The sequence below is a fragment of the Trachemys scripta genome, chromosome 1 (genome assembly GCF_013100865.1).
Source record: "Trachemys scripta elegans isolate TJP31775 chromosome 1, CAS_Tse_1.0, whole genome shotgun sequence".
In the NCBI taxonomy this organism is placed as follows: domain Eukaryota; kingdom Metazoa; phylum Chordata; order Testudines; family Emydidae; genus Trachemys; species Trachemys scripta.
Window position 1 is genome coordinate 287,364,909 of NC_048298.1, and position 24,522 is coordinate 287,389,430.

Consider the following 24,522-nt stretch of genomic DNA (forward strand, 5'->3'; position numbering starts at 1 on the left):
AACAGGAGTACTTGTGGCACCTTAGAGACTAACAAATTTATTAGAGCATAAGCTTTCGTGGACTACAGCCCACTTCTTCTATGCATCCGAAGAAGTGGGCTGTAGTCCACGAAAGCTTATGCTCTAATAAATTTGTTAGTCTCTAAGGTGCCACAAGTACTCCTATTAAAGAGTGAGAGGTGCTCAGATATGCTGGTCATGGGGGCCATGCACGCACCTGCCATAGGAATAAGATGGAACTGCCCTCTATGAAGAGTTACAGGAATTCGTTATGGCCTGTCGATCAGCTAATAAGAACCTTCCCTCCCTCTACACAGGCTTCCTTTTTTCAATCTGGCACTTATCTCTGGGGGGCTCTGGGTCACACAATATTATGGGCCAAATATTCAAAGTTAGGCACCTAAGCTGAGTCCATTATATACAGAAATACATTTGTATACGGCATCTGGTTCTTGTGCATGTGGTCATCCATTTTGCAGGCACACCTGTTTCACGGGCACCTATTTTTGAACATCTGCCTACGATCTATGAACCAGGGACTCTCTGTTGTATAATTTATTTACCCGGGAAAGCTACAATGTCTGGGAATTTACTGTTTTCCCTCTCAGGTAAATTTGGTCATTACTTGACCTTCTCAGGTTTCAGATCAGCCAGACGTTATGGACTTGATGCAGGAACCACTTAGTGACCTGTGTTTTGCAGGAGGTCACACTAGATGATCATAGTGGTCCCTTCTGGCCTTAAAAAATAATAATCTATGAATCAGTGTCCCACAGCGAGAGCGCTGTTGAGCTGGATTTATAAATTAGGATTCCTCTGGTTTTTAGTCCCGGACCTCCCCAACCACTAGCCCATCCAACACCCTGTCACATGCTTTACCTCCTGATGGGTTATTGATTAAAATTTCTGATGCCCTAAGAGATTAACAAATGTCAGTGTTTAATCATTGTTTGTTCCAGATTAATTTTTTTAAAGAGTTTATTTTATTAAGAAGCACCAATTTATATTTCTGGACATTTTAGTTCTAAGCTCACAGGTTTTTTTATAGTTACCTCACAGACTGTTTTCCATGCTATCCAAATTCACTGGTATGCTCCAGTGCTTTACACCACGCTAGAAAGGCAAAGCAGTAATAAACCCAGCTTCATCGGCTGGTTACACTGAGTTTGTAGCGTTAGGGTGATGCAAAGCAGCTGGATCCTGCTGGTGAATCCATCCCCAAATGCTGACATTTCTGTGTTAACTTGGCCTCATCATACATGTTATGTGCATTGCCACAGCAAGTAGGGCCTCAGTCCTGGACGAGGACCCCATGGTGCTAGGCACTGTACAAACAGTTAAGTGTTAGCTGAACCGCTTGGTAATAGTGACCATAACATAACAAAATGTAACATCCCTATGCACAGGAAAGCACTAAAGCAGCTCACCACGGTGGCATTTAATTTCAGAAAGGGGATCTACACAAAAATGAGGACGTTAGTTAAACAGAAATTAAAAGGTATGGTGCCAAAAGTGAAATCTCTGCAAGCTGCATGGAAACTTGTTAAAGACACCACAATAGAGGCTCAATTTAAATGTATGCCCCAAATTAAAAAAAAAAATTAAAGGACCAAAAAAGTGCCACCGTGGCTAAACAACAAAGTAAAAGAAACAGCGAGAGGCAAAAAAGCATCCTTTAAAAAGTGGAAGTTAAATCCTAGTGAGGAAAATAGAAAGGAGCATAAACTCGGGCAAGTTATGTATAAAAATATAATTAGGCCAAAAAAGAATTTGAAGAGCCACTAGCCAAAGACTCAAAAAGTAACAGATTTTTTTTTTTTTTTTAAAGTACATCAGAAGCAGAAAGCCTGCTAAACAACCAGTGGGGCCACTGGACGATTGAGATGCTCAAGGAGCACTCAAGGAAGAGAAGGCCATTGTGGAGAAACTAAATGAATTCTTTGTATTGGTCTTTATGGCTGAGGATGTGAGGCAGATTCCCAAACCTGAGCCATTCTTTTTATGTGACAAATGTGAGGAACTGTCCCAAAACTGGGTGTATGGGCAACAAAATGGCAGATGAAATTCGATGTTGATAAATGCAAAATAATGCACATTGGAAAACAATCTCAGCTACAATATACATACAAAATGATGTGGTCTAAATGAGTTGTTACCACTCAAAAAAGAGATCTTGCAGTCATTGTGGATAGTTCTCTGAAAACATCCACTCAATGTGCAGTGGCAGTCAAAAAAGCTAACAGAATGTAGGGAATCATTAGGAAAGGGATAGCTAATGAGACATGAAATATCATATTGCCTCTATATAAATCCATGGTATGCCCACATCTTGAATACTCACGTATTGCCCCATCTCAAGAAAGATATATTAGAATAGGAAAAGGTACAGAAAAGGGCAACAAAAATAATTAGGGGTATGGAACAGCCTCCATATGAGGAGAGTTGAATAAGACTGGGACTTTTCAGCTTGGAAAAGAGACAACTAAGGAGGGGATATGATAGAGGTCTATAAAATCATGACTGGTGTGGAGAAAGTAAATAAGAAAGTGTTATTTACTCCTTCTCATAACACAAGAACTAGGGGTCACCAAATGAAATTAATAGGCAGCAGGTTTAAAACAAAAGGAAGTATTTCTTCACACAACACACAGTCAACCTGTGGAACTCTTTGCCAGAGGATGTTGTGAAGGCCAAGACTATATTAGTGTTAAAAAAAGAAGAACTAGATAAGTTCATGGAGGATAGGTCCATCAATGGCTATTAGCCAGGATGGGCAGGGATACAAAACCATGCTCTGAAGTGTCCCTAACCTCTGTTTGCCAGAAGCTGGGAATGGGTGACATGGATCACTTGATGATTACCTGTTCTGTTTATTCCCTTTGGGGCACCTGGCATTGGCTACTGACCCAGTATGACCGTTCTTAAGTGGCAGTGTCTATCCCTGGTTTATTATTGAAGGTAGTCCTTACTACATTGCTGCTTATGTTGTTAAATGTACACAGTAAATACACTGGATGTGCAATATGGCCACCTTAGTATTGCTGTAGGAACCTGTCCTTTTGGATTTCCTGGGCCTCACTTAAATCACTGTGCTGGGCTCTGGGGGAAGAAGGGGGTTTGGATGTATTGGCTGGGGTGTGTGTGTGTGGCTGGGCTCTGTGGGGAGGAGTTTTGCGTGTCTGACCCCCCCCCCCCATCTGGGCTCTGGGGAGGTGGGAAGGGCACAGAGAAACAGGAACTGGGATGTCATAGGGGTTTCTTTAACACTCTACTCCTGGGGGGATTTTGTGTGTGTGTCAGTATTGTTACAGACATACTTGCTGACAGGTATTTTGATATAAATTACCAAAATAATTGAAACTGGCGTGATTATGTAGTGTTATTTTGACAAATAAAATTTGCAGAATTTTAAAATATTGTGTACAGAATTTTTAATTTTTTGGAACAGAATGCTCCCAGGAGTACTTTAGACACCTAAATCCCAGGAAAATCAATGGGAGTTAGGTGCTTAAATGCCTTTGAGGGTCTGGTCCTTAGGCCCTAATTCTGATACTTACTTCTGTTCAGTAGCATTTTACTCTCTCTGTGATCACATTGGCTTTACTGTGGCTATTTGTGGAGTAAGACAGAACATAAGAAAGTGTATCGGAATCTGACCCTTAGCGCTCCTCACCTTGACTTGATATGGGCTCAGGACTGTCCTTGCCATCCACATCTTCTCTGCTCCTCTTCTCCTCTCTGATTACTGATATAGCTTAAAGATCATGTTTTAGTTATGAAGTAAGCTTAGGAAGTAGGAGGGAAATTAAATTTACTGCTTCTGTGACTAGAGATATGAAATAAATCTCAGATTCAATGATAGATCAATAACACCAAGATTGGTTTTAAATTATTAATAAACTATGAGAAATGAGCATAATAATTCTATGAATCCCAGTTCTGAGGTCCTGTAAATTTTCGAAGCAAAACCTGCACATCTTTGGCAAAAGCTACCCTTAATAAGTTAATGTCCTTTGTTTTGTTGCTAAGCATTTAATAGATTCAGAGGTGGGCTGTGATAGGTTGGCGGTAATGCATTTTCTGTCATATAACCATGAAAATACTACACCATCAGCTACCAGTGGCATGACAGACAACCTCACTCAGCTGGGGCCTGATGCAGTCTGAATTTTTTCCCCAGGCTCTGCAACAGAAGAGGGAATGTCCTCCTTTGAGGGGGGGCATTCCTCTTAAAGGCAGATACATAGGACCTGATTTTGCTCTCTCATCAGTGTCCCAGAGTAACTCCACTGAAACTACTGGAGTTACCCTAGTGTAAGAGGACAAGCAGGCCCTTAAAGGTGATTTTACACCATCACAGAGACCTATCCTGTTCCTCGGCATCCAGGAGAAACCACCTCCTTCTGCAAGACAACAGTGGGGCCATTTTTGAACCAGCTGACAGAGTCCATTATGGTAGAAGTTTTAAGGCACTCACACATGAAGTGAACTTTCCCAGCCAACAACTCCATTATGAAGCAGGAGCTATCAGTGAGGGAGAAGGGGCCCATTAGCCTGAAGAGACCTGTAATGGTCATGGGGATAGGATGGGAATGTGAGCAGAAAGGAGCTCCCCATAACTAGAATGTTTCTAGATGCAAGGTCTGCTGTAGGGTATGTCTACACTGGAATTAGACACCTGGGGCTGGCCCATGCCAGCAGACTCGGGCTCCTGGGGCTATTTAATTGCAGTGTAGATGTTCGGGCTCAGGCTGCAGCCCAGACGCTAGGTCCCTGTAAGCGGGAGGGTCCCAGAGCTCAGGCACCAGCCCACGCCAGAACATCTACACCTCAATTAAACAGCCCCTTAGCCCAAGCCCCGTGAGCCTGAGGCAGCTGGCCCGGGACAGCCGCAGGTTTTTAACTGGAGTGTAGACATATCCCAAGTGTCCTCGTTGGTTTTGTCTAGGTTTCCACACACCCCTGCAGACTGGCCACATGAGGGAGCCAACAGAGGCAGTGAAACTGACAGCAGTCTGGCTAAGCACATACGCACCCCGAGGATCAACTCCCACTAAGGCCTTTCTTCTGTTGCAACCCTGCCTTCTGACTCCTGTGAGGTCTCTCAGGGAGCACTACTCAGTGCTGGGGCCTTGACCCATTGCAAATAGGCTCTCCGAACCTATGGGGATTTGACTTTATATGTAGGGGGTCATTATGGCTCAAGGCACTGCTGCTGCTGCTGACAAGCAGTTCTCAAGTGGAACCCAGGCTCTGATTTAGCCTCAGATCTGAACTCTAGCCTATGTCTAATGCCAAGCTAGAGGGGGATCTGAACACTGCTACCTGAGCCAATCTTTGCATACAACCCTACTAAAATACAAGGCAAAACAAACCTGGCTGCAGAAAACCAGCTGTTCAAATGTAGATGCACTGCACTGAATAAAGGAGGGCAACACACATTAGCAACTCAGGAATGAGACACATTTATCCTCCTGTCAAAATGCTTCAAATGCATCAAAGTTCATGCTGAATAAAATTGTGCATTTTTTTAACCTGATGCCACAAAGCCATTTTTGAAAGCAAACCGACTGTTTCATTTTTCCAAAGTGCACTCTTTGAAAAGCAGTGTGTTTTGGATGTTAAATATGGTGCTGCTGTTTGATGAGCTCACCATTCTCAATGGATGCCAGGGATTTGTCTGAATAACTCCATTCTGTCTGGGTCCCCAGATCCTCAACCTCACATCCTCTTCTGTGAGTGGCGGAAGATCCATCAACAGACTTTCTGCAAAGAGGCCACAGCAGACTGGCTTTTACATTACTACTAGTGACCAGAGTGGAAAAAGCATCAGAAATGTTCACTGAAGTAACGCACAAGCCAAATTTTTCAGAAATAACAAGTGATTACAGCAGGGGCAATGCTAGCCTCTTCCCAGTGGCGGCGCTGAGGTGGGCTAGACAGAAAAAAATTTTTTTTGGGGGGGGGGGGGGGGGGGCACAGGGCTGCACTATACATCTTGTGGGCACACGCCACCCTGCCTTCTGCAGTTCTGCGCTGCTGCTGGTGGTGGTGCTGCCATCACAGCTGGGCTCCCAGCCAGCAGCTGCCGCTTTCCAGCTGCCCAGCTCTGAAGACAGTGCCGCTGCCAGCAGCAGCGATATAAGGATGGCAATACCATACCATGACACTCTTACTTCTGCATAATGTTTGGCCTTTGCACGGGGAAGGGTGGCTACTGGGAGGCCAAGGCAAAGTTTGGGGTGGCTATTACCTGTGCAAGCCACCCCCTTTCGCCACCGCTGGATTTTGGGTGCCTCCAACTTGAGACACCTTAAAGGTTCCTGATTTTCAATGTGTGTGTGTGTGGGGGGGAAGGGGGCTGCACTTTCTGAAAGCCAGACCCCTTTAAGGTGTCTCAAGGTGGGCACCCACAATCACCAGTCACTTTGGACTCACAAAGGGAACAGATCTGTTTCATAAGAGGCAGCTGACTTCACACAGAATTTTTCAGAAGAAAGCCACACTTTAAAATGAATGAAAACATGGGGGCAACTATCAGCCTCAGGCATCCAAAAATATTAGTGGGGATCAGTGTATAAGAGCAAGCCTCCAGCCACTTTCATTACCGCTGTTCCCTGGGGATTTCTAACCTAAGCATGACTGGCATGTGCTCCTCAAGGCTAACCTCAATTTGGAGTGATTGATGCTCTGCTCATTTCATCTTCTGATCATGCAGCTCAGTGTAGCACTCACTCTGCATTGTGTGTGCGCCACAGTCCGACACCGGGGCTGAGTGTATTGGTGAGGAGAAGAAGGTGGGTCTCTTGGACCTCAGTATGATTAGTAACCAATGAGGTTTGAGGGATTGGCCTGTCATTTTCTGCACTTTCTTTTCACCTAAAATTGACTGGCAAGCGGTGAAATCATTTTGAACTAGTGTTAAAGAGCTGACATGGTTCCCGTCCAGCCATCTCTACCTGACATCCCTGTGAGATAGATAGTTTAGTTTGCCTCCTAAATGGTCATTTAAAGGTGTTCAAGGTCTTTATGAGCATCCTCCTGCGTAGGAGAAACAAGGCTGAGCAAAGTGCCACCAGGGACTGATTGAATGTGACCTGCAGAAAGCCAGTGGATTTTTTTTCCCCATAGCATTAGTGATTCATCGAGGCTGTTACACATCACTGCCTTCATATTAGGTGTCTTATGGTTAAGAATTTTAAAAGATTCTGGGCACTGTACACATTGAAATTTACATATTAACTGATGAAAACCCCACAGGAATGACCAATCTAAGTTACTTATATGGCCCCATTACCGTAGTATCCGAGCGCCTCACAATCTTTTAACATTTTTACCCTCACAACATCCTGTGAGGTAGGGAAGTGCTAGCATTCTCAGCTTATAGAGGAGGCACAGAAGCACAGAGAAACGAAATAATGTGCCTAGGGTCACACACAGTCTGCTGCAGAGAAGGAAATTGCACCCAAGTCTTCTAAGTCCCAGGCTAGTGCCCTAATCACTGGCTTAGATCCTACTTCACCTAGAAGCCAGAATTGCCCACCTCCAGGGAAGGAATAAAGCTCCCCCTCCATGCTTTTCTACTTCCTAGGTTGCCAATAAGATTTTTCTTGCATTTGCAGAGACCATTTGCTTACTCTTGTGATCTCCCATTAGTCTCTTGGGAGTTGTGCAGTTAATCTCTCCTCATATCACAGAGAGGAATTTACCCCAGGATGGGTATGTGACACCCTAGCATCCCACTATTCACCACTGTCATGTAATTAGGATATGTTTTGTACAAAGTATGTCTTGTGAGGTATCATTCTAAAAGTCTTGATCTGCTAGACATTAATATTTTGTTGGATTGTATGTGTTATCGTCATAGGTGAAGTTATGAAGTTTGGCTATGTATGTGCTCCTGAAACATGTTGTGAGATTGAAAACACCCACAATCAGCCTTTCAAGTACAACAGTAAAAAGGCCAAACAACGTTAATGGCTTATTGAGGAAATGCACACAAGCACAAGGATTACCCCAGGAATTGTGTACAGTAGAAACCTCTCAGAGATAGCACTACACAATGGGAACTGTTTGACCCAGAGCACAGCAAAAGAGCTTTCCAGTAAGTGAGAAGAAGATATAAAAGAGGGGAAATGACATCATAAGGGGTCCTCACTCTCCGTGCAACACCACACCTGGAAACACCTGAGGGGCAAGGATTGAACTGTGGAAAACGATGGTCCCAGGCTAGAAGGACCATTAACCTGTATATGAAAATCTGGAAAAGTCAAAGCAACTTGTGAGAATTTGTTAATTTATATCCTACCTATCTAGTGTGTTAAGCTCAGTTTGCAGTTTTGGTTTATTTACTAAGGTAATCTGCTTTGATCTGTTGGCTATCCCTTATAATCACTTAAGATCTACCTCTTGTACTTAATAAACTTGTTTTTGTTTTAAACCCAGTTTGTGTAATTCAAAACTGGGGGTGGGGAGGGCAAAAAGCTGTGCATCTCTCTCTCCACATTGAGGGAGAAGGTGAATTTCAATTAGCTTACACTGTACAGTTCTCTGTGCAGTGTAGGACAATACAATTTTGGGTTTACTCTCCCCTTGAGTGCAATTCCTTAGCTGAGAGCCTTTCCATGCAATACTGATCTCAGTGTCTGTCTTTCTGCAGCTGGGTGTCCCCCTACCTGTGTGCGTGCGTTAGAGGAGGCTTGAGGGCCTGGCTTAGCAGGACAGGGTGAGGAAGCCCAGGCTGGTGGAATGGCGGGCTCGGTGGTACCCCAGTACATCAGGTGGCTCCCCAGAAGGGAGGGAGGGGAGCAACCCATCACAGTGAACTGTTTTCCCAGTTTTTCTGAATTTTGAAATGAATGATGCCTCAGTTCTTCCAGGTTGTAAATTACAATCTGTGTTGATACCCCAGAAGGAGACATTTCACTGTGTCTACATGTAGCAATATAATAAACGCTCTTTCTATAAACAGACTGTTATTGCTATTTTGGCTAGTGTTGCACACAGACCCTTAGGCGTACAGGCCCATCTTTTTTACTATAGGAAAATATTGCTCAAATATTAATAGCTAAAAGAATAACGTCAGTGGGCCACATTCACCCTTAGTGATAAGTAAAGTACACCAGAGATTAATTTGATCCAATTTGTTCTGAGCCAAAATTGTACCTTCTTTTGAAACAGCCCTGTTATTTCCCCCTCTCTGAGATTAAATCGGTCCAACATTTATAGAGGAGGGCCTACAATATGGGCCGGATCCTCAGATCATGTAAATAAGCATAGCTCCACTGAAGTCAATGAAGCGAACAATGGAGCTGCGCTGATTTACACCAGCAGAGGATTTGGCCCATTGTTTCACCCAAACTATACAAACATTTTGTCAAATAAAATCATATAAATACACACACAACTTCCAGAGCTGCTCCGCAGAATGCATTTTCCTTTAAGAAACAATCATATTGATGTCTGGACAGGTTGACAATGTTCTTTTTAATATAGCAAGCGATGCGGGCTAGGAGACAATTACTTAGACAGAAGTAACTTCCAGATTATTAATAGCACAGATACAGCAGATCCTGCCAGATTGTAGATGCCGAAGACATACTATACATCTCCAGTTGTTAGATGTTTACAGTACTAGCCTAGGTATTGTACAAATATACTGTAACCTAACTGAATTGTACTGAAAAATGTTACCAAATACTCTCCTTACTTTGATTCCTTTGACTTAGAACCAGCATGCGGAGTTGATAGAGAATCTGCCTGAAATTCTAGAGGGGAGGGGAGAGAAAAGTTTTCTTTAAACGTATGTTTTGCCCTGTGGAACAATGGGGCTTTTCAGTATGAATTTTCTTGCTGTTCCATTATTTTGTATTTCAGACAACACTTTGCCAGAGTTGCTGCCTTAATGGGAAGCTTTTTGTATTTTAATGATACAATAAATTGTAGGGGGGGGGGGGAGAGGAAGGGGGAAGAAAGCCTTTAAAATTAGTCATTAAAAAAAAGCCCTTGAAGTCTGAGGACCGAATTTTCAGAAAATGATAAGTATTACAAGCAAATTTACTTTGCCTTCCTATTCAGTTATGATTATAACTGCCCGTATCACATCATACTCTGCAGACTGTACCATATGCTGTTCCTAAGACTCAAAGGATTTTTTAAAGAGATAAAGCCGTGACAGTGTGCCATGTAAATTACTCTACAAACCTAGCAATATGCCATGTATACACAGTTAGCAATGTTATGTAAATTCCAACAATACACACACACACCAACCTACAGCAATATGCCTTTTAAACTACCACTGACAGCATGCCAAGTGAATTCTTTGCATACAGTATAAACCAATGTTTTGAAAACTTTTGTCCAAACCTCCCAAAGTGCCATGTAAAATCTTGTATATAGGGAGTTAAATTGGCTGTAGGTTGGCAGGAACCCCACATTTTGCCCGCTTATCAAAATAGCGGACTCCTGTGAACTTCTCACTTGACCTAATCATGCCTGTGCTTCTGCACGGTAGCGTACTCTCAGGGGCGTGTGTGTGGGTGTGACTAATCTGAAACTAACTAGAATTGCACAATCAATTCTTTCTAGTTGAAAATAATTGTTAGTGGTGCTGAGACAGAGTGTGTGTGACCCACACACCTCCTGGTGCCATCTAGTGGCACCGAGACCACTTAGAGAGAGAGAATGAGTCTGCTCTACAGCCTTAGCTAACAGCCAGTTGACTGTCAAGGGCGTTACACGTGGTATTGTGAGGAGCACAGCGAGGCTAAGATTGAGTGTCCTCTGATGCTGCTCAGGGAGAGCTAGTGTGAGTAAAAATAGCAGTGTAGCTACAGTAGCACGGGCAGCAGCAGTCAAGCCATGACTGAGCTGTGCTGAGTACAAACCCACCTGAAACTGGGTGGGTACATGGCATGTCTAAGCCAGGCCTCTGCTGCTGCTACCCATGTTACCACGGCTACACTGGTACTTACACTCACAGTAGTTGGATGACAGCTACTGTGTATGCATACATGAGCAGAGAAATCAGCACGCTAGCTCGGAGTCTAGATGTAGTCCAAGAATATGCCTACGCTGCAAGCGAAAGGTGAGATTTTAGCATAGGTACACATACCTATGCTAGCTTTAACCTAGCTAGCATGGGTAACAATAGCAGTGTGGGGTTCAGTATGGGCAAGCAACCTGAATATGTGCTCAGGGTCCCTGGAGGACTTGTACTCAGGCTGCTATCCTGTGCTGAAACGGGGGCCACCATATCTGCACTGCTGTTACCTAGGTGATCTAGATTGAAGCTAGCATGGATAGGCCTCCCTGTGCTACCATCCCATCTTTATCTGCACTACAGACACACCCTAAGAGCTTGTCTGCACTTGGGGCTACCTCTTACACCAGTGCAAACCCTTAGTGTAAACATGCTGCACCAGTGCAAACTACCTCTTACACTGGTGTAGTTTACCCTGGTTTGCAACCAGGGTGAGCTGCATCAATGCAAGCCATTTTTTACACGTGTGCAGCACATCTATATTAGGTGCTGCTGTAACCCACAGGTCAGTGTGTGTTACACATCCTCCTCTGTTCCCACTCCACAGAGACTATGGGTCTGTTACAGCTTTCAGCTAGAGAGTCTGGCTCTTTAGCTCAAGCTGTAGACACTCTGCTTTAAAGATCCTTGGTTCAATTCCTGCTGTTGACCAACATGGTGGCCAAGGCCATCACACTAGCATCAGTGCAAAAATCCCTGAAAAATGCAGAGAGGTGTGCTCTAAAACAGAGGAACTCATATATAGAGAAAAATAGAGGGAAAGAAGACAGACGTTCAGAAATGAGTAGGAGATGGAAGAGAGACATGTGAGACCATCAGGGATTGGGGGAAGAAAGAGACACGTGGAGAGCAAAGGGATGGAGAGAGAGGTTTATACACTAAGGTGATGGGAGGAGGTTGAGGATAAGAAAGGGAAGATGCAGAAGACACCTGGGGAAAAGAAAGCACAAGAGAGAAGTGCTGGTAGTAACTGGATAGGTAGCTGAAAGAATCAAAATAAAGCTTCCTGTATGCCATATTAATGCCCATACTTCATGGGCCATTCACACCGGGACCCCTCTATGCTGCTCTGGCAGCATGAGGAAGCCTAAAAGTGGCTATCTGGTGCAAATTTATACCCACTTTTAGGCCCCTTTACACTTCTAGAGTAGTGCAAAGGGGCCCTAGTGCGAATGAAACTCTGGCCCTATATTTTTAAGTCACAGTGGACATTCTAAAAAAATGTGTTGTAGAGCTGCACATATATCCACTACATTAAACTTTATATGACATTCATTTAAAAATGAAGATGTGTGAATTTTAAGTATGTTCATACCCTTGTTGTATTTGCTTTCTGTAAATATTTTAGTGGGTGAGTTTACTGGCACAAATGTTTGTGGCAACACCAAATTTTAAGCAAAAGTGTTCATGGACAGGAAATTCTGAGTTTGTAAATTGAGTATTCACACTGAAAACCTGACTCTAAAGTTGGGTTGACATTATACAGACATTCAGACCTGTTCTAGGACCGGTTGGAGGGCTAGTGCACACAAGGCTCTGGAAGATGGATCTGGTTCAGTTAACTTGCTGAAAAATGGTTTTAACTAAACCTCTTTTAAATATGGATCCCTTTGTCTAGATTACTGGATAACCAGCTTTAGAATGGGAGGAAATATTTTTGTAAATTTCTGAAAAGTAGGCAGGACTTAAGAGTTACTCTCATCCAACCAGGGAACAGAAACATACCACATGATCACAGTATAGCATACCATGTAATCAACGTGTCCAATCAAATCTAACCACACCAGTTCAAATTTCAAATATCGAATTCTCCCACAAATTACTCACAATCTACAGACCAAGAATTATTTGAGACAATTATTTATCGAACAATGTTAAAAGCTGGAAAAACATTGAGAAACCTGTAGGTTGTTCAGTCAGCACCTGAAGAGAATAAGTCAAAATTCTTCCTTTTTTTTTGCTACAGATTTTTTACCAGCTTTCATAGTTTTTCCTGCTTTTTACCTTCCTTTTGAGATTTTCCCCCCAGAAATATTTTATTTTTTCAAAAAGAAAAAATAAATCTAATGAACAATGAATAAAGAAGATAAAATTACATTTGGAATTTCCCCTTTTTGACAATTTTTGTAGTGATAAGAGTCTGTATACATTTGTATTATTGACTGTGTTTTCTGGGTCCCAAATGAGGAGTTCCCCAAACCCATATTTGATTTTTTACCTACCATCCAACCATGCACCATTCTATGCCAAAGAAGCCATAGACAGCATATCATCTTACTTGCATTTTAAATTGCAAGTCAAAAGTTTGTGATCCAACATTTTAGTTTCAGGCTTCCTTCATCAGAATGGCATTTGTTGAGGTTACTATATGCATTCAGTTCTAGTTAGTTGACAGCATCGTTTCAAATCTTTGACCTATTCCAGTAGGGGATTTACTTGCAAGGATGTGGCTCATGTGAGTGCATGCTAAGAATATTTGATTTCATTGTGCAGAAGAGGGACTTTAAATGGCTTTTATGCATTTAGAAAATAAGCCTAGTATATGAGCAGAGATGACTATTGTAATTTTAAGGAAGTGGGTAAGGCATGCACTGAAAATACAGAGTTGAGGGGGAAAACACCCCCTCCCCCCATCTCCAGAAGACACAATGCTGCAGCTTTAGCTCCGCAGGGAGAAGCAGCTGCAAAAGCAGTGGCTGCCCCTGCAGTGACCAGCTGTTTGCAGCTGCCTCTCCCCATAGCCACAGCTCCCAGCTTGCTGGCTCCAGCAACTGCTGTGCAAGGAGGGGGCCTTGTGGCATCATGTGATGGAGCGGGGCCAGCACACCCTTGCAAAAATCTGGGGGGAGGGGGAGAAAAACAAAAAACAAAAACAAAAACAAAAAAAACACGACCCCACGTGCCTCGCCTACACGTCGCCTCCGGCTTCTGCCCAGCAGGGAGGGGGGTCTTGGGGTTTCAGCTTTCAAACTTCTTAAGATTGTTGTATGTGGCTCAGAGTCAGTAAATTTGGCCACCGCTGGTATAAAGCCTTTGAAAATCATGGTTCCTACATGCTCAGTAGAGACCTCTTCAATCTTAGAAACTAAAAGCCAAAGTTTGTCCTCACTGAGCATGCTCACAGCTCCTAGTGTGAAGTCCCCACACAGCTACAGAGCATGCTCCAGCCCAGACTTCCCCCTAGTGACCACTCTCAGCTGCTCTGGGCTAGGAGGAGAGGATGAGTGGTCACTGGAACTCAGAACAGGGAGCTTGTCTCCTCTGAGTGCTCAATGACCTGTCTGGCTGGTATTCACACAGTGTGGAGGAAGAAGCCATCTGATTCTAAAGCAGAGGGGACAAAAGCTGGACCAGGGGTGAAGGAAAGGAGAGATTTGTACAAGAAGCCTGGTGAGACTGGGACTGGGGGCAGGAGAGAAACTGGGATTGGCTGGGCAAGGAGACTGGGGCTTGGATGAGCAACCTGAGGAGTAAAGACTAGGACTGGCTAGTCGAGAATTGACTGGGTTGAGGAGCCAAGGGTGGAGAAGAGACAAGAAAGGACAGAACATGGATAGGTTGAAGGTGATAGGACAGAAGGGGTCAAGTTTGAAGGGAACAGAAAGAAAATACTGGGCTCATGAGAGAACACTCCCCTCCAGAGCCTGAAATTGAACCCACAGTTCCCAAGTCTCACCATCCCTCTGCTCCCATCAAATAGCTTTGAAACTCACTGGCAAAGTAGGTCTCTCATCCCCCTCTAGTGCTGGTCCCCTTAGAAGATAACAACCTACTATTGTTATCAGTTACTTCCTTAGCGCAAGTGGCAGCGGTCTGTGCAGTGTATCTGAAAGTTCCAACCCTGCTATTGACCCATGTGAGTGTGGAATTTATATTTTTCAATTGCTTAAAAAAAAAAAAAAATCTAGAAAATTATATACCCCTTCTCCCAAACCTGTGTGTAAAGAACTTTATAAATATTGCAAAATCAAGCTCTCAAAAATTACAAAATACCAGAATCAAAGTTGCCTCTGAAACCTTAATTCAGCATCCTTATGCATATGCATTATGATTCAGTCTTTAATTACACAATCACATACTATTTTTGCCACATTTTCTAACTTTTGAGTGCTTGACATTGCAATCTTAATCGTGTTCTTTAAACATAGATTTTGTGTGTGTAATTAAATAGAAGTGTGGCTATTGACCACACGTGAGCAACTCATTGCAAAATACATTTGGAATTTTAATCCCATATCCATAAGACATTATTTCATGTGAACTAATGCATTTATAGAACAGGACCTGTTTTTTCACTCACTCCCTGGGTTTACACCAGTGGAACACCAATGACTTGGCTTCTGATTTACACTGGTACAAGGGAGCGGAGAATTGGGTATTTCTTACTACCAGTTTTAAAGACAATCATGTATAGCTAAGTGACTCCAGAATATTGGAGACTACAGTGAAATAAAAGGTGTTGAAAGCAGTGTGACATAGGTGATGAGGCAAAACCGTAGTGAGTATAAATAAATAAGATTTTTGTGACTTAAGAGGTACTTTAACAAACTCTTCTTCCCTCAGTTTTCTGCTTTGTACGGTTTGGCTGGATTGCCTGACAAGCAATAAAATACTGCTAAAGGCTGGATATAAAGCAAAAGAGTTGCAATCAAACAGATTTAGGATATCACCACCTGACATTGTCTTTGATTAATTTGCTGGTGGTCGTATGCAACAGAATAACTTGTTAAATTCCAGATGGGCATAAGCCATAAAATTCACATCTGGATTTCAAGCACTCTCAAAGTTCCAAGGTGTTGTTTTGTCCTCTCGTATGGATGGGATTGGATTTGCACCCAGCCTTGCCCTAACTCTGTTCCCATCATTGGTAAAATTCCCACTGACTTCAATGGGAGTATCTAGGCCAGAGTGCAGCACTATTGAAAATCCCTCCCAGAGGGTCTGTATTTGAAATTCAGATTTGGGTTCTGACCCCACCATCAAAGCTCAACACCCTTTTCTACCCAATATATCTGCTGCAAAAAATCCATCTGTTTATGTAGCAACTGTGGGTCCATTTCCCAAAGCTGGGTACCTAAAATGAGGTGCCTAAATCTGGATGTAGGTGTCCATGGGTGGGATTTTCTAAAGCACTTAGCATTGGCCTAACCCTGCTCCCACCAAAATCAGTGGGAGTTTTACTGTTGCCTTCACCGGGAGCATTTAGATCAGCACTGAGCATCTTTGAAAAGCCCTCCCCGAGTACCCATTTTAGGCACCCAAGTTTGATAACCATGTTCTCCTTGTCTGAACACATTTTAAAAGGACAAAAAGAAATCCCCCTCTCAGCCAAAATACCTGCCAATAAGCTGCCTTTGTGTGAAATTTCTTCAGCCTTTTCCAAGTGAGTTTCCCTGGACTTTTTATCCAGCTCTCTTGGAAGGAAGGAGACGGCGCCTTCTGAATCTTTTTTATCTGGGACATGCTCTCCGCTGACTTCCCCACTCCTTTCTCTCTCCAGCAAACAGAGATTACTCTGCTTAACGTACTCCTCCACAGATTGGTTACCAAGGACTCCTTTTGCAGTCAAATACTCTTCTTCTAGCTTTTTAACATTTTCTACAGTGAGGCGCAAAATACCAGATTGGGAATCTGATGAAATACACCCAGAGGGAGACGGGGATGTTCTCGGTTGGGGCTGGTTACTGCCAGCCCCTGACAGCTTGTGTCCTTTCGACATATCTGCAATGCATTAAGGAGATGAAAATCTTCAGCAACAGGCAAAGTCAATTCATCATTCTGGTAACAAAGAAAGAAAGAATAATCCCATTAGTCATTTGCTACTGCTGGGCACATTGATTTATGTAGTTAAAATATTCACACTGAGATAACCTTATTAGATTGAAAATCACTCTTTTCAGGAGGGTCTACTAGGGCTCCAATCCAACAAAGCACTTAAACATGTCCTTAGTATTAAGCATATGCTTAAATCCCATGGAGGTCAGCAGGACTTTGTTAAGCGTGTGCTTAAGTGCTTTGCTGAATTGGGCCCTGATATAGCTTAAAAAAGTGAAACACCAAAATACCTCAGAGAACTCCATATTCATAGGCCCAAACACACTAGAATCAAATACCTCGCCTCATAATACACAACGTTACTGTGGTACTCACTAAAGATTGCACCGGTGATTTAATTATTAACCCACTTTTCCAGCAGCTTTGTCATTGGCTATAAAATACTGAATGGTTGAAACTTACCATATGAAGCCTGGATCCAAGTGCACTTTATATTCATTACCAGCGTCCAAACAAATTATTTTAGGCATTTTATGCTACATGCTGGCAAAGAACACAAATATAGAGAGAAAACTGTTTAACTGGCCCAGCTGGTCGTCCATTTAACATGCCAATTAAGAGATGACAAACAAGACAGCCCAAGAAAGACTTGAAATGAATAAAAATATTAGCCTTTGAAAATCCTGTATGGATTTGATATTTTTAGTTTTGTACAGCTCTTTGTGAAACATACACTAGTCAAGCAGAGCGACTTGCCCTGCTCTTTTGAATATCTGGCTGATGATATCTTCTTCCTCTGATCCACCCAATCCATTTTATGTAAAGAAAAAGGAATAGGGGAGTGGGAGTGGACTAAAGATAGCTTGACGGCCCTGTGCTTCACAAACCCATCTTGGATAATCATGCATTGTTTTCCTCTACTCTGGTTGCTTACCAATATTGTCATTAACACTCATTTTACCTACATTAAACATCAGATCAATAGTTTGGAGACTCTCCTTTACCTTTTTAAAGATTGGAGGAACATTCGGCTTCTTCCAGTGATTGGAAAACTCACCTGATTACCATAGATTCCAAGGTCAGAAGGGACCATTGTGATCATCTAGTCAGACCTCACGTATAACACAGGCCATAGAACTTCCCCAACATAATTCCTAGAGCAGATCTTTTAGTATAACATCCAGTCCTGATTTTACAATGGTCGGTGATGGAGAATCCATCATGATCTAAGCTCGCTCTAGGCTGTGCGGCCGCACAGCAGGCTATCAAGGGCCGCACCGGCACACAGTGGGGAGAGGCACCTCTTTCTCAGCCCCGGGCTGCTGCGGTGAGAGAGGGCTGGGGGAGTCCTTTCTCCCTACCGTAGCCCTGGGGCAGCCTGCATTCCAAACCCCTCATCCCTGACCCCACCCCAGAGCCTGCATCCCCAGCCACAGCCCTCACCCCCCTGCACCCCAACCCTGAGCCCCCTCCCATACCCCAAACCCCTCATCCCTGACCCCCAGCCAGAGCCCTTACCCCTCCACCTCAACCCTCTGTCCTAGACCTGAGCCCTCTCCCAAACCCCTCATCCCCGCCCACATCCAGAGCCCACACCCCCAACCAAAGCCCTCACCCCCCCACACCTCAACACTCTGCCCTAGCCCTGAGCCTGCTCCCACTCCCTAAACCCCTCATCCCTGGCCCCATTCCAGAGCCTGCACCCCAACCCTTTGCCCCAGCCCTGCGCCCCCTCCCACACTCCAACCCCCCCCGGCCTCATCCCCGCCACGCATCACCTCCATATTGGTAGACATAACGAAATTCATTCCACACATGGATGTAAAAAATTAGAGGGAACATTGATCATGAGCCATGGCAAATTGTTCCAATGGTTAATTACCATCACTAATAAAAAAATTAACATGTTATTTCCTGTCTGAATTTGTCTAGCTTCATCTTCCAGCCATTGGATCGTGTTATACCTTTCTCTGCTAGATTGAGGAGCCCAATATTTGTCCCTCATGTAGATACTTACAGCCTGTGATCAAGTCACCCCTTAACCTTCTCTTTGTTAAGCTAAATAGATTGAGCTCCATGAGTCTGTACTATAAGCATGTTTTCTAATCCTTTGATCATTCTCCTGGCTCTTCTCTGAGCCCACTCAAATGTATTTACATTCTTCTTGAATTGTGGACACCAGAACTGGACACAGTATTGCAGCAGTGATCACACTGGTGCCAAATATTATCCTTGCTGTAGCTCTGCTATATTCTCAGATAGTTCCTTTGGGGGCCTATTACATCTCTACAAGTTCTGGAGAGTTTTGTTTATTATGTTTCTGTGGTTTCCTTTCCTTTTGATTGAAAGGGGCCTTCTGCAATATTCGTCCAAATTAAGGGCAAGGAAATTCAAGTCTGGTGAGGGAACCAAATGCAATTCCTTGCAAGGAACAACTGAGGCTCTTTAAGGAGTTCTGTGCTGTACATTGGTTTGGTGTTATTACAATGTATTTTGTTGCTTTCCAAGAAAGTCTTGCAAAAGCCATTTCAAAACATTTAGCTATTCTGAAATTCTTTCTGCCCTTTCCTATCCCACAACTGCTCCCCTTTTCCTGTCCTACCCTCTCCTTATAGCATACCCTCCTCCTAATAATAATTCCAGGGAATTCTGAGATTGGGGCTGGTGGAATGAAACTTTGGAGGCAAATTTTGGAAAAGCTTTTGGAAATAGGTGTGTGAGTATTTTATTGTGACATTCTGGTGTCAAATTTTTGATTAAATTAAAATTTACTTAAGTTCCCATCTTTTTTTAAACTATTCTCCTTTTCTGCTTTTTCTCTTTCCCCTCTTCTTCCACTGAGAGAAGTATGTCTCTTTTTATTAGCAGTACTTTCTCTAGAATTTTTCAAAGCCATTCTCTGCCATTTCACCATGTTAAGACACACTGCCATGTCATAAGTGTGTGTTCCAACATAGTCGCCTTGGCCATGTGGAGCAGAATTTACTTACTCTCTTTCCTAGTTGGGCCTTCTTTACAAAAAATTCTCACTGATGGGAGCCTTACTGTAGACAAGGCTGTTTTTTACCACCACTTTAATTAACCTGATGGTAAAACACTAGGGCCCTGGCTATGCTGGCCTACCACCAGTTCAGCCTCAGCAGAACCAGGTTGACTCTTACTGATCTAAGCAGACATAGGGTGTTTGCTATTGTGTGTGTTAATACTAGACATTTGCCTAACAGGATTTTGGACAGTTTCCTGTATCTAAGGACATTAGAGGGTCCCACATTTTCCTGGGTAGCTTTCCTTATTATTATAAGAAATCATGGAGGCAATCTGCACAGCTGGAGACAGATGAGGATGGGCCCATCACAGAGAAGAGGACCAGGAGGAATTCTACATAGATAGAAGTTTCAAACTGATACCAGGTCCTAAATGCAGAAATGTTGGAAGATACCTCTCAAGATCCAGGAGGTCTTAGGGGACAGAGAGATGTAGTGTGGTGGGGCGGCCGCCCCACCCCTATGAGAGATTGGGCTAGGGCAGGCCAGAGTGGCTGCGCCGAGAGGCAGCCAATCAGGGAAAGCCTGTGGGAGAGCCAATGAGAGCTGAGTAAGTGGCAGCCAATCAGGGACAGGCTCAGCCCTATATAAAGGCTGCCTAGGAGAGGAGCAGGTGGTTTCTTCCAGACCTCTAACAGGGAAGGTCTGTCTCATGACCCAGGAGACCAGCACCTGGGAGGAGAGGGCACGGCACGGCCGAAGGAAACTCCAACCTGCTACCTGCCAGGCTGCAGGCCCTGAGGGAAGGGCCTTAAGGGTGCAAAGGGGTCAGAGGGGACGTGACCCAGGGAGAGCGGACAGCAAGCGAGGAGAGAGAAGGAGGGCAGGGAGGCTGCTGCTAGAGGGTCCCTGGGTCGGGACCCAGAGTACTGGGTGGATCTGGGTCCCCCCTTCCTGCTTATATTGCAACTGGCCATGGGAAGTGGCCATATGGGACTGCACCATACCCCTGAGGGAAGGGTTTAGACTTCGGGAGCGGCTGGCCACTACGGCAAGTGAAAGACTGGTGTTCGCCTGCCCTGGAAGGGAGGTGAGACTGGACTAGGGGGCACTGCTGGAGGGTAGTGTCCTGGAGGGGACACCGCGAGCAGAAGAGAGCAATGTGGGTCCAGGTGCCAATGGAGGGTGAGAGATGGACGGGACACCACCAGGAGAGGGTGCTCCCCATGGACTGCGCTAATTCCCGGAGCGACCAGCGGGAGGTGCCAGGGGTGGAGAGTCCCAACACCGTCACAGTATGGTACACACATGTAGATGGCAGCTTGGTCCAACCTGTACGAAAAACCAAGTTTGCCCTCAAAGAGTTCTCCAGCCATCCAAGGAAGACAGACAATCCTTGTTGGAGATCCAATACTCAGAACACTTGAAAGAACATTCTGCATGGGACAGATGGACAACAGGACATTGTCTGCCTTCCCAGAGCCAAAACATTAAACTTCACTCCAAGATTGGATAGACTTCTAAAGTTGATGGGTAAGGAGCCACCAGGGATGGTTCACATTCGCACTGAGTCATGAAATATCAAATATCTCACAGATAGTAGATGATTTCAGGGAACTCAAACTTGCTGAAGAAGAATGTTCAAGCAATCTTCTCTGAGATCCTTGCTATCCCACCAGAGAAGGAAGACAGAAGGCAGAAGATTCTGGAAGTGAACCACTGGCTAGGTAAGAGGTGTAAGTTTTGGCTTTGTGGAACACTGATCCACCTTTTGTGGGAGAGCTGGCTGTTTAGTTTGGATGGCCTCCACCTCAGAAGAAGGGGGATCAATCTACCCAGGGACAGACTGGCTAGAGTAGTCAGGAGTGGGTAAACCAATAGCAAAACAGGAGTATAAAAACAGGGAAGATCTGAGCACTCAGCACCAAATTAAGATGAGGAGAACAAAGTTAATTAAGGAACCAAAGGGCATGAGGAGAAAAAATTATTGAATTGCCTTAACACCAATGCTAGTAGCCAGGGTAACACACAAGAGGAATTGGAATTGCTCATTTAGGAGGATAAATTAGATCTAGCTGTTATTGAACCCTGGTGGGATGATGTGCACAACTGGAATGTTAAAATAAATGGTTATAACCTATTTAGGAAGGATCAAGTGCATAAAGGGGGAGAGGGAGTAGCACTCCGTCAAAAATAGCATTACCTGTTTCTGAGTTACTGATAACTTGAAGAAAATTATCTGGAATGCTTATGAATCACTGTCCTAACAGATAAAGCACAAACTGTAGTATTAGTTAGTCTCCATTACAGATCACACTAGGGAACAGTATGACCACCTCTTTATGCATCTATCTATTATGTGAAGAAAAAAACAAAACAAAACTGAGTGATCATGGGGGACTTCAATTTGAGTGATATGCTGGAGGACACATGCTGTCAATACTAAAACATCCTTGAATTTCTAAAAAACATCCTAGATGACATTTTCCCAACCCAAGAAGTGTTACAGCCAGCATGGGGGAATTCTTTATTATATCTGGTCCTAATGGATAAGGAGGAACTGAACGCACAACTAAAATAACGATAGCTTAGGTACAAGTGATCATGACTTGATCACATTTATAAAGTGCAAACAGAATAAAGTCCAAGCCCATAATATATAGACACACACACACACACACACTTGATGCTTTAATATAGCCAGTTTCAAAAAACTGAAAACAATTATGAGCTAAATCAACTGGAAAGAAGAATTTAATAAAAATGTGAATGATAATTGGGAGTCATTTAAGAACACCTTACTAGATGCCCTAAAAGCCACAATCCCACAATTGATTAAGAAATCTGTGCTGATTAAAGAAACAACTGGTTTGGAGGGGAAGAGAAGGCAGCTATAAAAATTAATATATAGATATATATCTTGACAAATTGGAAAGGGTTTAGAAATGAGCTAGAAGAATGATTTAAGATCAAGAAAACCTGCCATGCATTGACACCGAAAAAACGCGGTCTATTTAGTTTATCCAAGAGAAGGTTAAAAGGCTACTTGGCTCACCATCTACAAGTACCTCCAGGGGAAGAAATTTTTATAGTAGAGGACTCTAATCTAGCAGACGTAGGCAACAAGATCTAATGGGTGGAAGCTGACAAATTCATGCTAGAAATAAGGAGCAAACTCTTAACAATGAGGGAATTTAACCATTGGAACAACTTACCTAAGATTGCGATGGACACTGTCACTTGAAGGCTTTAAATCAAGAGTGACTGTCTCTTTAAAAGATACGTTGTAGGTCTAGAAGAAGTTTATGGATGTGATTCTGGAAATCACTTGGTGAAATTCTATGGCCTGTGTTATGTTGGAGGTTAAATTAGATGAATGTTATGGTCCATTATTAAAATCTATTAATATAAATGAGGCCTGATCACAATTTGGTCCAGTAGTGGCTACTAATTAATAACAGATTCATTGATCCATAGATTCCAAGGCTAGAAGGGACCATTTACCATGATGATGATAGAGGTGGACCTCCTGTGTAACACAGGCCATAGAACTTCCCCAATGTAATTCCTAGAGCAGATCTTTTAGTAAAAACATCCAATCTTGATTTTAAAATAATTGTCAGCGATGGAGAATCCACCACGACCCTTGGCTAATTGTTCCAGTGGTTAATTACCATCACTGTTAAAAATGTATACCTTATTTCCAGTCTGAATTTGTCTAGCTTCATCCTCCAGCCATTGGATTGTGTTATACCTGCCACTGCTAGATTGAAGAGCACATTATTAAGTATTTGTTTGCCATGCAGATACTTATACACCGTGATCAAGTCATCCATTAATCTTCTCTTTGTTGAGCTAAATAGACTCAATGGGTTCAATCTATTGCTATAAGGCATGTTTTATAACCCTTTAACCATCCTTGTGGCTCTCTCTAAACTCTCTCCAATTTATTAACACCCTTCTTGAGTTATGGGCACCAGAACTGGATAGACTATTCCAGCAGTGGTCACACCAGTGCTATCTATCCTATCCTATCTCCTAGAACTGGAAGGGACCTTGAAAGGTCATCAAGTCCAGCCCCCTGCCTTCACTAGCAGGACCAAGTACTGATTTTGCCCCAGATCCCTAAGTGGCCCCCTCAAGGATTGAACTCACAACCCTGGGTTTAGCAGGCCAATGCTCAAACCACTGAGCTATCCCCCCCCCTATCTCTCCAATTTATTAACACCCTTCTTGAGTTATGGGCACCAGAACTGGATAGACTATTCCAGCAGTGGTCACACCAGTGCCAAATATAGAGGTAAAATACCTCTCTACTCCGAATAGAGATCCCCCTGTTTATGCACCCTAGGACTGCATTAGCTTTTTTGGCCACAGCAGCACATTTAGAGCACCTGTTCACCTGATTATGAACCATAACCCCAAAATCTTTTTCACAGTCACTGTTTCCCTGGACAGTCCCCCATCCTGTAAGTATGGCACACATTCTTTGTTCCTACATTTTACATTTAGTCATATTAAAATGTACCCAGATTACCAAGCAATCCAGATAGCTCTGAATCATTTACCACTCCCCCAATTTGTGTCATCTACAAGCTTTATCAGTGATGATTTTATGTTTTCTTCCAGGTCATTGATCAAAATGTTAAACAACATAGGGCCAAGAACCGATCCTTGCAGGACCCAACTAGAAAAACACCTGCTCAATGAGTCTCCCTT

At 43.4% G+C, this 24,522-nt stretch overlaps 1 protein-coding gene across 3 annotated transcripts in view; it reads right to left on the reverse strand.

The window, feature by feature from the left end:
- ERICH6B (glutamate rich 6B) overlaps positions 1 to 24,522 on the reverse strand; it is a 66,651-nt gene that overhangs the window by 32,638 nt on the left and 9,491 nt on the right. Inside the window, exons 2-5 of one of the 3 annotated variants that reach the window (XM_034758460.1) lie at positions 16,382 to 16,822; positions 9,710 to 9,767; positions 5,654 to 5,766; positions 3,674 to 3,754 (exon numbers count right to left, since the gene is read on the reverse strand). In XM_034758460.1, the coding sequence (XP_034614351.1) occupies positions 3,674 to 3,754; positions 5,654 to 5,766; positions 9,710 to 9,767; positions 16,382 to 16,763 (634 nt within the window). In that variant the 5' untranslated portion in view covers positions 16,764 to 16,822. The remainder of the gene's footprint in view (positions 1 to 3,673; positions 3,755 to 5,653; positions 5,767 to 9,709; positions 9,768 to 16,381; positions 16,823 to 24,522) is intronic. The other 2 variants (XM_034758461.1, XM_034758462.1) reach the window with 2 other exon arrangements.